The sequence below is a fragment of the Nerophis ophidion genome, linkage group LG28 (genome assembly GCF_033978795.1).
Source record: "Nerophis ophidion isolate RoL-2023_Sa linkage group LG28, RoL_Noph_v1.0, whole genome shotgun sequence".
NCBI lineage: Eukaryota > Metazoa > Chordata > Actinopteri > Syngnathiformes > Syngnathidae > Nerophis > Nerophis ophidion.
The window spans coordinates 11,668,747-11,682,710 of NC_084638.1; the positions used below are offsets into that span (position 1 = coordinate 11,668,747).

General features: G+C 44.0%; 1 protein-coding gene across 1 annotated transcript in view; it reads left to right on the plus strand.

Annotated features, from left to right (window-relative positions):
• Nucleotides 1-8,506, plus strand: part of LOC133545135 (vasoactive intestinal polypeptide receptor-like) — a 98,012-nt gene extending 89,506 nt beyond the window's left edge. Inside the window, exons 12-13 of the mRNA XM_061890490.1 lie at nucleotides 99-140; nucleotides 4,691-8,506. Of these exons, the coding sequence (XP_061746474.1) occupies nucleotides 99-140; nucleotides 4,691-4,882 (234 nt within the window). The 3' untranslated portion in view covers nucleotides 4,883-8,506. The remainder of the gene's footprint in view (nucleotides 1-98; nucleotides 141-4,690) is intronic.
• The last annotated feature ends 5,458 nt before the right edge of the window (nucleotides 8,507-13,964 follow it).

A 13,964-nucleotide genomic window follows, 5' to 3' on the forward strand; every position in this document is an offset into this window, starting at 1 on the left:
TGGTCGTAATCCTAAAATCATTATTCATGCACAAAAATGTCTCCAGTTGAACTTCTGGCAAGCGCTCACGTTGTGATTTAATCGTCTCACTCCTGCAGGGGTTTGTTGTTGCCGTCTTGTACTGCTTCCTCAACGGAGAGGTGAGACCAGAGCGCTCCGGCAGCACCCTCTTGCATACAAAGTCCTGGTCAAAAGTGTACATACACTTGTAAAGAACATCCAGTCATGGCTGTCTAGAGTTCCCAATCATTTCTACAACTCTTATTTTTTTGTGATTGGAGCACATGTTGGTCACAAAAAACATTCATGAAGTTTGGTTCTTTTATGAATTTATTATGGCTCTACTGAAAATGTGCCTTGGTCAAAAGTATACATACAGCAATGTTAATATTTGTACTTTTACAGTTCCACATGTATGAAAAAAAACCTATCAGTGGTCCAGTAGTCTGAGACAGGGGTCACCAAGGCAGTGCCCGTGAGGACCAGATGAGTCTGTTCTAAAAATAGCTCAAATAGCAGCACTTACCAGTGAGCTGCCTCTATTTTTTTTAAATTTTATTTATCTACTAGCAAGCTGGTCTCACTTTGCTCAAAAATCTAATTCTAAGTGAGACAAAACTCAAATAGAATTTGAATATCCCAGAAAATATTTGAAAGACTTGGTCTTCACTTGTTTAAATAAATTCATTAATTTTTCTACTTTGCTTCTTATAACTTTCAGAAAGACAATTTTAGAGAAAAAAATACAACCTTAAAAATGATTTTAGGATTTTTGAACACATGTCTTTACCTTTTAAATTCCTTCCTCTTTTTTCCTGACAATTTAAATCAGTGTTCAAGTAAATATTTTTTTTTTATTGTAAACAATAATAAATACATTTTAATTTAATTCTTCATTTTAGCTTCTGTTTTTTCAACGAAGAATATTTGTGAAATATTTCTTCCAACTTATTATGATTAAAATTCAAAAAAAATATACTGGCAAATCTAGAAAATATGTAGAATCAAATTTCAATCTTATTTGAAAGTCCTTTGAATTTCTTTTAAATTTTTTGTTCTGGAAAATCTAGAAGAAATAATGATTTGTCTTTGTTAGAAATATATCTTGGTCCAATTTGTTATATATTCTAACAAAGTTCATATTGGATTTTAACCTATTTAAAACATGTCATCAAAATTCTAAAATTAATCTTAATCTGGAAAAATGACTAATGATGTTCCATAAATTATTTTTAAATTTTTTTCAAAAAGATTCGAATTAGCTAGTTTTTCTCTTCTTTTTTTCGGTTGAAATTTGAATTTTAAAGACTCGAAATTGAAGATAAACTATGTTTCAAAATTTAATTGTCATTTTTTTTCCCGTTTTCTCCTCTTTTAAACCGTTCAATTAAGTGTTTTTTTTCATCATTTATTCTCTACAAAAAACCTTCCGTAAAAGGAAAAAAAATGTACGACGGAATGACAGACAGAAATACCCTTTTTTTTAATATATATATAGATTTATTTATTAAAGGTAAATTGAGCAAATTGGCTATTTCTGGCAATTTATTTAAGTGTGTATCAAACTGGTAGCCCTTCACATTAATCAGTACTCAAGAATTAGCTCTTGCTTTCAATACGGTTGGTGACCCCTGCTCTGATAAGACTAATAGGTAAACAAATAGTACCACCATGATGACTAACATTCCAATACAATAGCGTACTAGGCATAAGTATTCATTAAAAGCAAGGCCGAGATTTTTTGTCACTCTACTATTACACACAGTTTGAACAGTAACACCGCGTTTGGACTTAAGAAAGTAAAACATTTCACTTTAATCACATGATTCTTTGACGTACCACTAGATGGCGCCCATGTACCAGAGTTTGACCTCTTGACAAAATTGGTGCAGTTCAGCTATATGTGTTGGTTTTCTGACATGGACTTGTTTATTCAGCATTGTCCACACGTTACAGTCAGGACTTTGGGAAGGCCATTCTAAAACCATGTGACATCACATGGACAAGGATGAGACCTTCTGGAGGAAAGTTCTGTAGTCAGATGAAACAAAAATGGAGCTATTTGGCCACAATACCCAGCAATATGTTTGGAGGCTGTCAATCCCAGAAACACCATACCTCCAGTCAAGCATGGTGGTGGCAGTATTATGCTTTGGGCCTGTTTTGCTGCCAATGGAACTGGTGCTTTACAGAGAGTAAATGGGCATTTTTTTATGGGTCTACTGAAAATGTGAGCAAATCTGTTGGGTCAAAAGTATACGTACAGCAATGTTAATATTTGGCAAGTTTCACTGCATTAAGGCGCTTTTGGTAGCCATCCACAAGCTTCTGCTTGAATTTTTGACCACTCCTCTTGACAAAATTGCTGCAGTTCAGCTAAATGTGTTGGTTTTCTGACATGGACTTGTTTCTTCAGCATTGTCCACACATTTAAGTCAGGACTTTGGGAAGGCCATTCTAAAACCATGTGACATCACATGGACAAGGATAAGACCTTGTGGAGGAAAGTTCTGTGGTCAGATGAAACAAAAATGGAGCTGTATGGCCACAATACCCAGCAATATGTTTGGAGGAGAAAAGGTGAGGCTTTTAAGCCCAGGAACACCATTCCTACCGTCAAACATGGTGGTGGTAGTATTGTGCTCTGGGCCTGTTTTGCTGCCAATGGAACTGGTGCTTTACAGAGACTAAATGGGCATTGTGACAGCCTCTTGCTGTCGTTGTGCGGGTTCAATGGACCACCCAGGAAGGACATGCTATTGAGCAGGTTTGACTTCTTTATTTTTCAATAAAGCTTAGTTGCAGCTCGGATCGCTTTTCAGCTCCTTCCTCCACTGCTCGTTCCCGGTCTGCTTTTCAGCCGTCCGCTCTGTGTTGCTCTCGCTTCTCATGCGCTGAGGACTCTCCTCCTTCCTTCCCAATCTCTCCTCCTCCTCCCCCTTTTATACAGTGTCAGGATTAATGTTAATCGTTTCCCGGTGTACGAGCTACGCACCTGAATTCGATTGCGGCGGCCTCGCTCCCGGCACGCCCCGCCTCTCCGCTCTGCCGCATTCTCCGCCTCCTTGCCGCCATCTTGGGCAGGGCTGCAGCGTCTGCGCCTCTCCATAGGCAATTTTTATGGGTCTACGAAAATGTGAGCAAATTTGCTGGGTGAAAAGTATACATACAGCAATGTTAATATTTGGCAAGTTTCACTGCATTAAGGCGTTTTTGGTAACCACTCCTCTTGACAAAATTGGTACAATTCAGCTAAATGTGTTGGTGTTCTGACATGGACTTGTTTCTTCAGCATTGTCCACACGTTTAAGTCAGGACTTTGGGAAGGCCATTCTAAAACCTCCATTCCAGCCTGATTTAGTCATTCCTTTACCACTTTTGACGTGTGTTTGGGGGTCATTGTCCTGTCCGCCCAAGACCCAACCTCCGGGCTGATGATTTTAGCTTGTCCTGAAGAATTTGGAGGTAATCCTCCTTCTTCATTGTCCCATTTACTCTCTGTAAAGCACCAGTTCCATTGGCAGCAAAACAGGCCCGGAGCATAATACTACCACCACCATGCTTGACGGTAGGAATGGTGTTCCCAAACATATTGCTGGGTATTGTGGCCAAACAGCTCCATTTTTCTTTCATCTGACCACAGAACTTTCCTCCAGAAGGTCTCATCTTTGTCCTTGTGATGTCAGATGGTTGTTATGGTTTGCAAGGGAGGTGACAGCAAACGGACACCAGATGGCAGTAATGTTCATAAATGTATTTGACTATATATATATATATATATATAGTCAATGTATATATAAGAATAATAATAAACAATTCTACTGAACTATATAATGGAGTGTGTCAAAAACTCAAGAGTGTATGGTGTAAGACTAAGTGTGTAAATTAACTGAAGTGTGTTGACGAGAGCGAAGGAACCAGGAAGTCCATGGGGCAGGCAGGATCAGGGGCGAGCGAGGAGTCGAGGAACGAGGGAGGTAGTCGAAAATCCAGGGCAACGGAAGGGGGGCGGCATAGCTCGGCTGGTAGAGCGGCCGTGCCAGCAACTTGAGGGTTGCAGGTTCGATTCCCGCTTCCGCCATCCTAGTCAGTGCCGTTGTGTCCTTGGGCAAGGCACTTTTACCCGCCTGCTCCCAGTGCCACCCACACTGGTTTAAATGTAACTTAGATATTGGATTTCACTATGTAAAGCGCTTTGAGTCACTAGAGAAAAGCGCTATATAAATATGATTCAATTAAAAAAACAAAAACGCTGCTGAAACAGGGGAAAAGACAAAGGACACATCAAGCCACGGAGAGGAAACAAAAATAGAGCATCAAGCTTCGCTTACAGTTCACCATCTGAGAACTAAGTTCCCGCCAGGATCCCTGGGTCCACTGGTCTTTTAAGCAGCTCGCCCTCATCAACACCAGGTGTGTAGAAAAGCAATCGTCCGCAGGCTTGTAGCTGCGTGGGCGTGCTGCTCTCAGCTGAGAGAGCGCATGTGGGCGTGGCCCGCGGTGCACTCGTCATGAGGACGCATTGGAATGGTTTCAGAATGGCCTTCCCAAAGTCCTGACTTAAACGTAAAAAAATAGAGTAATAATTGGAAACTCTAGACAGCCATGACATTGTTTTTTCCAAGTGTATGTACACTTTTGACTACGACTGTCCATACGTCACCTCACTGCCACGCCCCCCTCCACACAGGTCCAGGCGGAGATCAAGCGCAAGTGGCGGCGATGGATGTTGCAGCGCTTCCTGGGCGCCGACACCAAGTACCACCTGCCCTCCATCGGCAGCAACGGCAACAACTTCAGCACCCAGATCTCCATGTTGACCAAGTGCAGCCCCACCGCCCGGCGAGCGTCCGCCTGCCAGGAGCACTTCTCCGCCCTCTGACTTCCTCGCCGGCGGCGGGAATCCGTAACAAACGTGACATGCTGTACATAAGCGGTGCCGTCATGTCAGGGGCCGGGGGTCACCTGAAGGCAACACGACCTTTTTTTAGTTTGTTGTAACCCCGCCCGGGCGATGTGACGTGCAGCCAGGATGGGAGTCGACGTGAGTACACAGTACCATTCAGGTGTTCCAACTCCTTCTAAATATGGCGTGTGGCTTTACAAACTATCCGTTTTAAAGGCAGAACCAAAAGCAGGATTTTTCCTTCCACAAAATAATGTTGTATTTTTGCCTCATCCGTCACTTTATAAGTCCAAAACAGAGGATGCAAGGTTAACTTGCTCACTGATGCTACCTGGTGGTGGGTTGGGTGCACTGCAGCTAGTCCCTAATGCAGGGGTCGGCAACCTAAAATGTTGCAAGAGCCATATTGGACCAAAAATACAAAAACAAAAATAACTGAAGCCGCAAAAAAAAAGCAAAAAGCCATATTACTTACAGATAGTGTGTCATGTGATTTAAATTGAATTATAGCCGCAATCAGCGATGGACGGGACCTAGAAGTAGTTTTGTCTGTGTTTTATTCCTAGGGGGCGCTAGAGCGCAATTTTGAGTTTTTTTTTTTTTTTTTAATTAGATATCAATTTTCGCCAGTCCTGATGTGTGTGTCCAGTTTGGTGAGTTTTGAAGCATTTTAAGGGGGTCAAATTACAGCTCAAAGAGGCAAAAAAGACATTTTTTTAGGAAACTTTTGTTTTGAAGGGGTTTTTGCCAACTTCCTGTTGATTTTTGCTGAAGGAGGTCAGTGTATGAAATCTAGGTCTAAGTGAGACCTACATAGAGGTTTTTGTTTCATGTCTCTACGACATTCCTAACGGAAGTTACAAGCAGTTTTGTCTGTGTTTTCTTCCGAGGAGCAGTTTTGTCTGTGTTTTATCCTAGGGGGCGCTAGAGCGCAATTTTTATTTATTTTTTAATTTTTTATTAGATCTAAATTTTCGCCAGTCCTGATGTGTGTGTCCAGTTTGGTGAGTTTTGACGCATTTTAAGGGGGTCAAATTACAGCTCAAGGAGGCAAAACTGGCATTTTTTTTTAGGAAACTTTTGTTTTCAAGGGGTTTTTGCCAACTTCCTGTTCATTTTTGCTGAAGGGTGTCAGTGTATGAAATGTAGGTCTAAGTCAGACCTACATAGAGGTTTTTGTTTCATGTCTCTACGACATTCCTACCGGAAGTTACAAGCAGTTTTGTCTGTGTTTTCTTCTGAGGAGCAGTTTTGTCTGTGTTTTTTCCTAGGGGGCGCTAGAGCGCAATTTTGAGTTTTTTAAAATTTTTTTATTAGATCTAAATTTTCGCCAGTCCTGATGTGTGTGTTCAGTTTGGTGAGTTTTGACGCATTTCAAGGGGGTCAAATTACTGCTGAAGGAGGCAAAAATGATAATTTTTTTAGGAAACTTTTGTTTTGAAGGGGTTTTTGCCAACTTCCTGTTGATTTTTGCTGAAGAAAGTCAGTGTATGAAATCTAGGTCTAAGTCAGACCTACATAGAGTTTTTTGTTTCATGTTTCTACGACATTCCTACCGGACGTTACAAGCAGTTTTGTCTGTGTTTTTTTCCTAGGGGGCGCTAGAGCGCAATTTGTTTTGGGTTTTGTTTTCTTTATTAGATGGCAATTTTCGCCAATCCTGATGTGTGTGTAAAATCTGGTGAGTTTTGAAGCATGTTAGGGGGTCAAAATACAGCTCAAAGAGGCGGCGGAATAATAATAATAATAATAATAATAATAATAAAACCTTAGAAATACAATATGGTCCTCTGTCCCAAAGGGACATTTGGTCCCTAATTAAGAGTTCTTAAAGGAAACTAAATGAGCTAAAATGTAGCTACAAATGAGGCATAGTGATGCAATATGTACATATAGCTAGCCTAAATAGCATGTTAGCATCGATTAGCTTGCAGTCATGCACTGATTAGCACTCCACACAAGTCAATAACGTCAACAAAACTCACCTTTGTGCATTCACACACAACGTTAAATGTTTGGCGGACAAAATGAGGCAGAAAAAGAAGTGGCCTGAAACACGTCTTAGGAAGTCGGAGAAAGTTGTACATGTAAACAAACTACGGTGAGTTCAAGGACCGCCAAGATGAGTAGGACAAAACGGCGCTGGCCAAACACTCGAATCAGTGAAGCATGTTTGATACAAACAGTGTGCTTTATAGCAATTAGGGAGGTTTGTGTCATGTTTGTCCTCCTAAAGAAACCAAATTAAAAACAAAAAATATTTTTTCCATTTTTCGTATATTTTTGAAAAAGCTCCAGGGAGCCACTAGGGCGGCGCTAAAGAGCTGCATGCGGCTCCAGACCCCTGTCCTAATGCATCAATTCCATCCTCACAGGAATGAGGCAAAAATACAACACGACCTGCCTGCCGTAAATTCCGGACTATAAGCCGCTTATTTATTCCCTTCGCTTTGAGCCCCGGGGCCAATAAAACGGTGCGGTTCATTTATGGGATTTGTCTTCGCTGTAGGCCATGAAGCAAAACCGTTTTTTATTAAACGGGGGAAGGCGTGGCGCGGTCGGGAGAACCTGAGGGTTCCTGGTTCGATCCCCTGGTAGCTGTTCCTGACATTAGTGTGTGAATGGATGAATGTGGAAATAGTGTCATGAAGGTAGAAAAACCCTATACAAGTATAACCCATTTACCATTTAATTTAAACGCATGCTACGGCGCCATCTTTTGGACGAGTTTGCACATGTGTCAATGCCTACAAGTGTTTTCTGCCGTGAAAGGTCCGAACCGGAAGTAGAAGTGCCGTTTCATCTTTTTGATAAAATATAGATAGATTCTTCATTCATCACTCCATGCAACGTTTTACAATACAACTAAAACTATTCACAATTACGAAACGATCCCATGTGCGATGTCACTGGGAGTGTTTTCATACATATTGTAAACAAGCTAGCGTCATTAGCATTAGCTAATATCTTAACTTAGACTTTCCTTTTTTTGTCGTTCAAATTTGAACTTTACCGTACGGATAAGTACGGAGTTTTGTTGCATTAGCTGGTTGTAGTGCAGGATAAAAGAGCAATATGGCGCAGATGTAAATACATAGATAAATGTATAGCACTTTTGCATATGCATCCACGTTTATGGATGTATGTTATATTGTCTTTAAATTCCAGCAAGTTCATCCGTTTTTGGGGCGGAATTAAGGGGATCAATATGATGCGTTCAAGTGTCTTATGCCCTGAGGGAAAAAGCTGTTCCAGAACCTGAAGGTTCTGCTACGGAGTCCAGCAGTGAAAAGGCTATTAACTAGCAATTCAATTATTTTTGTATTGTGTCAGGTTCAAACACTGATTACATCTATTAAACAAGACAAGAAGCAAGGAATCAAACGGAGACAGAATTAAATTTGGACTCCGGTCTGAGGAGAGAAATGGCCACTGTAGTCTCTGTACAGTCCTGCACCACGTTCTGCCAAAAGACTTCCTCCCACCCCGTTCCCACAGCTGCTTCCTAAGGGAAGTGGGTCGTAAACAGCGTTGCCCTCGGTTACCGGACAGTTCGAAGAGAGTTTGTCAAGTAGTTAAAAAATCCATCCATCCATTTTCTACCGCTTATTCCCTTTCGGGGTGGCGGGGGGCGCTGGCGCCTATCTCAGCTACAATCGGGCGGAAGGCGGGGTACACCCTGGACAAGTCTGGCAGGAACTCTTTTTGAAGTATTTTACGAACTCTCTTTGAACTATTGCATGGGACTCTCTTTGAACTATTTTATAGTTTAAAAATAGTTCAAAGAGAGTCCCATGCAATAGTTACGAACTCTCTTTGAACTATTGCATGGGCCCCTCTTTGAACTATTTTATAGTTCCAAAATAGTTCAAAGAGAGTCCCATGCAATAGTTCAAAGAGAGTTCGTAAAATACTTCAAAAAGAGCTCCTGCCATCTGTCCGCTTTGAAGTCCCAATGGAGTTTTACGAGCCTTCTTCTTGGTTGGTGTCTTCTTGTCAGGAACCAAATGTAAAACAAACTTTTTGGGGATAATTTAGAAACAATTAGGGTTAGTGCGTCTGCCTCACAATACGAAGATCCTGCAGTCCTGGGTTCAAATCCAGGCCCGGGATCTTTCTGTGTGGAGTTTGCATGTTCTCCCCGCGAATGCGTGGGTTCCCTCCGGGTACTCCGGAGACATGCACCTGGGAATAGGTTGATTGGCAACACTAAATTTGGCCCTAGTGTGTGAATGTGAGTGTGAATGTTGTCGGTCTATCTGTGTTGGCCAGGGGCGACTTGTCCAGGGTGTACCCCGCCTTCCGCCCGATTGTAGCTGAGATAGGCGCCAGCGCCCCCCGCTACCCCAAACGGGAATAAGCGGTAGAAAATGGATGGATGGGATTAGTCTAAGACTTTTGCAGCTAGTGGGTCCATGACCATGACTTCTGTTTTGTTTGATCCGCCGTTTTACTGCCATGTTGCAGACACAGTTTGGAAACGATTAAAGTGTATGCAAATTAACATTTACAGAGACTTTTCTGTGTAAATAACTCATTTCACAATTTATATATCTGCAATTCATAATCCAGTACATATATGTGGAAAACTTTTTCTTGTAAAATTTAGTGGGTGTGGCTTATAGTCCGGAAAATGCAGTATAAATATGTATATAATTTGTCATAAACAATCAAAAGTTTACATACGCTTGTGAAGAATGTCATGGCTGTCTTGTTTCCAATCATTTCTAGAACTCTTATTTTGTTGTGATGGAGTGATTGGAGCACATACTTGTTGCTCACAAAAAAACATGAAGTTTTCTTCTTTTATGAATTTAGAATTACTGAAAATGTGACTTGGTCAAAAGTATACATACAGCAATGTTAATATTTGGCAAGTTTCACTGCAATAAGGCGCTTTTGTTAGCCATTTTTTTGACCACTCCTCTTGATAAAACTGGTGCAGTTAAGCTAAATGTGTTGTTTTTCCAAACACGGACTTGTTTCTTCAGCATTGTCCACACCTTTAAGTCAGGACTTTGGGAAGGCCTTTCTAAAAGCCTTCATTCTAGCCTGATTTAGAATAGAATACAAAGTACTTTATTGATCCCTGGGGGATTTAGCTATTCCTTTACCACTTTTGACTTGTTTGGGGTCATTGTCCTGGTGCGCCCGAGACCCAACATCCGGGCGGATGATTTTAGCTTGTCCTGAAGAATTTGGAGGTAATCCTCCTTTTTTTTTACTGTCCCATTTACTGTCTGTAAAGCACCAGTTCCATTGGCAGCAAAACAGTCCCAGAGCATAATAGTACCACCACCATGCTTGACGGTAGGCATGCTGTTCCTTGGATTGACAGCCTCCAAACATATTGCTGGATTTTGTGGCCAAACAGCTCCATTTTTCTTTCATCTGACCACAGAACTTTTCTCCAGAAGGTCTTATCTTCATCCATGTGATGTCACATGGCTTCAGAATGGACCTTCCCAAAGTCCTGACTTAAAGGTGTGGACAATGCTGAAGAAACAAGTCCATGTCCGAAAACCAACAAATTTAGCCGAACTGCACCAATTTTGTCCAAAATTCAACCAGAAGGCTACCGAAAGCGCCTTTTTGCAGTGAAACTTGAGGAAGGGAGGATGAAACTTGAGGAAGGGAGGGTGAAACTTGAGGAAGGGATGATGAAACTTGAGGAAGGGATGATGTTGCAGCAAAGCCCCTTTCGATGTTGATCATGGATGTTATCGCCCACGTCAAGAGCAAAGTAACAGCTGAAGAAGCTTACCGTTACTCTATAACAAACATGATTTTAATTATGACTCAAAAGCTACAAAACAAAAGGCGCTCACAGTGGAGGTACAAAACTTAATGCAGGGAACAAAACTAACACAAAGGCAGAACTATGAACATGAAACACAAACACGGTGACCAGAACCACGGCACGGGCCGAACAAACACAAGAGATCCAACATGGGCGGAGCAAGAGATGAATGATGTCATTGGAGTGATGTCGCCAGGTCGACTACCTGGCAACTACAGGCTTAAATAGTCAATCAATCAATCAATGTTTATTTATATACAGTAGCCCTAAATCACAAGTGTCTCAAAGGGGGCTACGCAAACCACAATGACATCCTCGGTAGAGCCCACATAAGGGCAAGGAAAAACTCACACCCAATGGGACTTCAGCGACAATGATGACTATAAGAAACCTTGGAGAGGACCGCATATGTGGACAACCCTCCTCCCCCTAGGGGACCGAAAGCAATGGATGTCGAGCGGGTCTAACATGATATTGTGAAAGTCCAATCCATAGTGGATCTAACATAACGGTGGGAGTCCAGTCTAAAGTGGATCCAATATAGTAGCGAGAGTCCCGAACCATCCCAAGCGGAGGCGGATCAGCAGCGTAGAGACGTCCCCAACCGATACACAGGTCCATCCTGGGTTCTGACTATGGAGAGCCAGTACTTCATCCAATAGTGACATGATTAACAACAGGTGCGTGAGTTCAAACAAATGAGGCGGGTGAAACTAATGAGTTGTCATGGAAACTAAAACAAACCAATGGTCATGTGCCTGGGAGCCAGCAGGAAACCATCCCAAGCGGAGGCGGATCAGCAGCGCAGAGATGTCCCAATCCGATACACAGGCGAGCGGTCCGTCCTCGGTCTCGACTCTGAATGAGCGATTTATCCTGGGTCCCGACTCTGGACGAGTTATCCATCCTGGGTCCCGACTCTGGACGAGCGATCCATCCTGGGTCCCGACTCTGGACGAGCGATCCATCCTGGGTCCCGACTCTGGACGAGCGATCCATTCTGGGTGCCGACTCTGGACGAGGGATCCGTCCTGGGTCCCGACTCTGGACGAGCGATCCGTCCTGGGTCCCGACTCTGGACGAGCGATCCGTCCTGGGTCCCGACTCTGGACGAGCGATCCGTCCTGGGTCCCGACTCTGGACGAGCGATCCATCCTGGGTGCCGACTCTGGACGAGGGATCCGTCCTGGGTCCCGACTCTGGACGAGCGATCCGTCCTGGGTCCCGACTCTGGACGAGCGATCCGTCCCGGGTCCCGCCTCTGGACGAGCGGTCCATCCCGGGTCCCGCCTCTGGACGAGCGGTCCATCCCGGGTCCCGACTCTGGACGAGCGGTCCATCCCGGGTCCCGACTCTGGACGAGCGGTCCATCCCGGGTCCCGACTCTGGACGAGCGGTCCATCCCGGGTCCCGACTCTGGACGAGCGGTCCATCCCGGGTCCCGACTCTGGACGAGCGGTCCATCCCGGGTCCCGACTCTGGACGAGCGGTCCATCCTGTGTCCCGAATCTGGACGAGCGATCCATCCTGTGTCCCGAATCTGGACGAGCGATCCATCCCGGGTCCCGACTCTGGACGAGCGGTCCATCCCGGGTCCCGACTCTGGACGAGCGGTCCATCCCGGGTCCCGACTCTGGACGAGCGGTCCATCCTGGGTCCCGACTCTGGACGAGCGGTCCATCCTGGGTCCCGACTCTGGACGAGCGGTCCATCCTGGGTCCCGACTCTGGACGAGCGGTCCATCCTGGGTCCCGACTCTGGACGAGCGGTCCATCCTGGGTCCCGACTCTGGACGAGCGGTCCATCCTGGGTCCCGACTCTGGACGAGCGATCCATCCTGGGTCCCGACTCTGGACGAGCGATCCATCCTGGGTCCCGACTCTGGACGAGCGATCCATCCTGGGTCCCGACTCTGGACGAGCGATCCGTCCTGGGTCCCGACTCTGGACGAGCGATCCGTCCTGGGTCCCGACTCTGGACAGCCCGTACTTCATCCAATAGTGACATGATTAACAACAGGTGCGTGAGTTCAAACAAATGATGCGGGTGAAACTAATGAGTTGTCATGGAAACTAAAACAAACCGATGGTGCGCAAAAACCGGAACTAATGGAGTCAAAAACAAACAGAAGATAACTAAACAGGTGACATCTTTAATCCCAGGAACACCATCCCTACCGTCAAGCATGGTGGTTGTAGTATTATGCTCTGAGCCTGTTTTCTGGTGCTTTACAGAGAGTAAATGGATTACCTCCCACATTCTTCAGGACAAGCTAAAATCATCAACCCGAAGGTCGGGTCTTGGGTGCAATCGGGTCATTGTCCAACAGGACAATGGCCCCTGAACGGCATTGCCAAAGTCTAACAAGTATGTGCTCCCATCACATAAAAAAAAGTTGATTGGAAACTCAAGACTGCCATGACTTAAAGACCTACTGAAATGAGATTTTCTTATTTAAACGGGGATAGCAGGTCCATTCTATGTGTCATACTTCATCATTTTGCGATATTGCCATATTTTTGCTGAAAGGATTTAGTAGAGAACATCCACGATAAAGTTTGCAACTTTTGGTCGCTAATAAAAAAGCCTTGCCTGTACCGGAAGTAGCAGACGATGTGCGCGTGACGTCACGGGTTGTGGAGCTCCTCACATCTGAACATTGTTTACAATCATGGCCACCAGCAGCGAGAGCGATTCGGACCGAGTAAGCGACAATTTCCCCATTAATTTGAGCGAGGATGAAAGATTCATGGACGAGGAAAGTCAGAGTGAAGGACTAGAAGGAAAAAAAACAAAGACTATACAGTGGGAGCAATTCAGATGTTATTAAACACATTTACTAGAATAATTCTGGAAAATCCCTTATCTGCTTATTGTGTTATTAGTGTTTTAGTGAGATTATATGGTCGTACCTGTACAAACTAAAGGTCGGCCTCGCACTTTTTTTCAGCACCAGTCGACGGGTGGTGGCGATGCCCATCTCTGCCCTTCGCAAGGGACCCTCTTCGAAAACACGATCTTTCGAAATGATCACTGGATACTACACTGTACTTTGTGTGTGTGGTCCAATCCAACCATGTTCGCTTGACCGCTCTAATCCATAGTAAAGCCTCACCGTCATCTTTCGGGAATGTAAACAATGAAACACCGGCTGTGTTTGTGTTGCTAATTCGGCCCCAATACACCACTTCCCACTTACAGCTTTCTTCTTTGACGTCTCCATTATTCATTGAACAAATTGCAAAAGATTCAGCAACA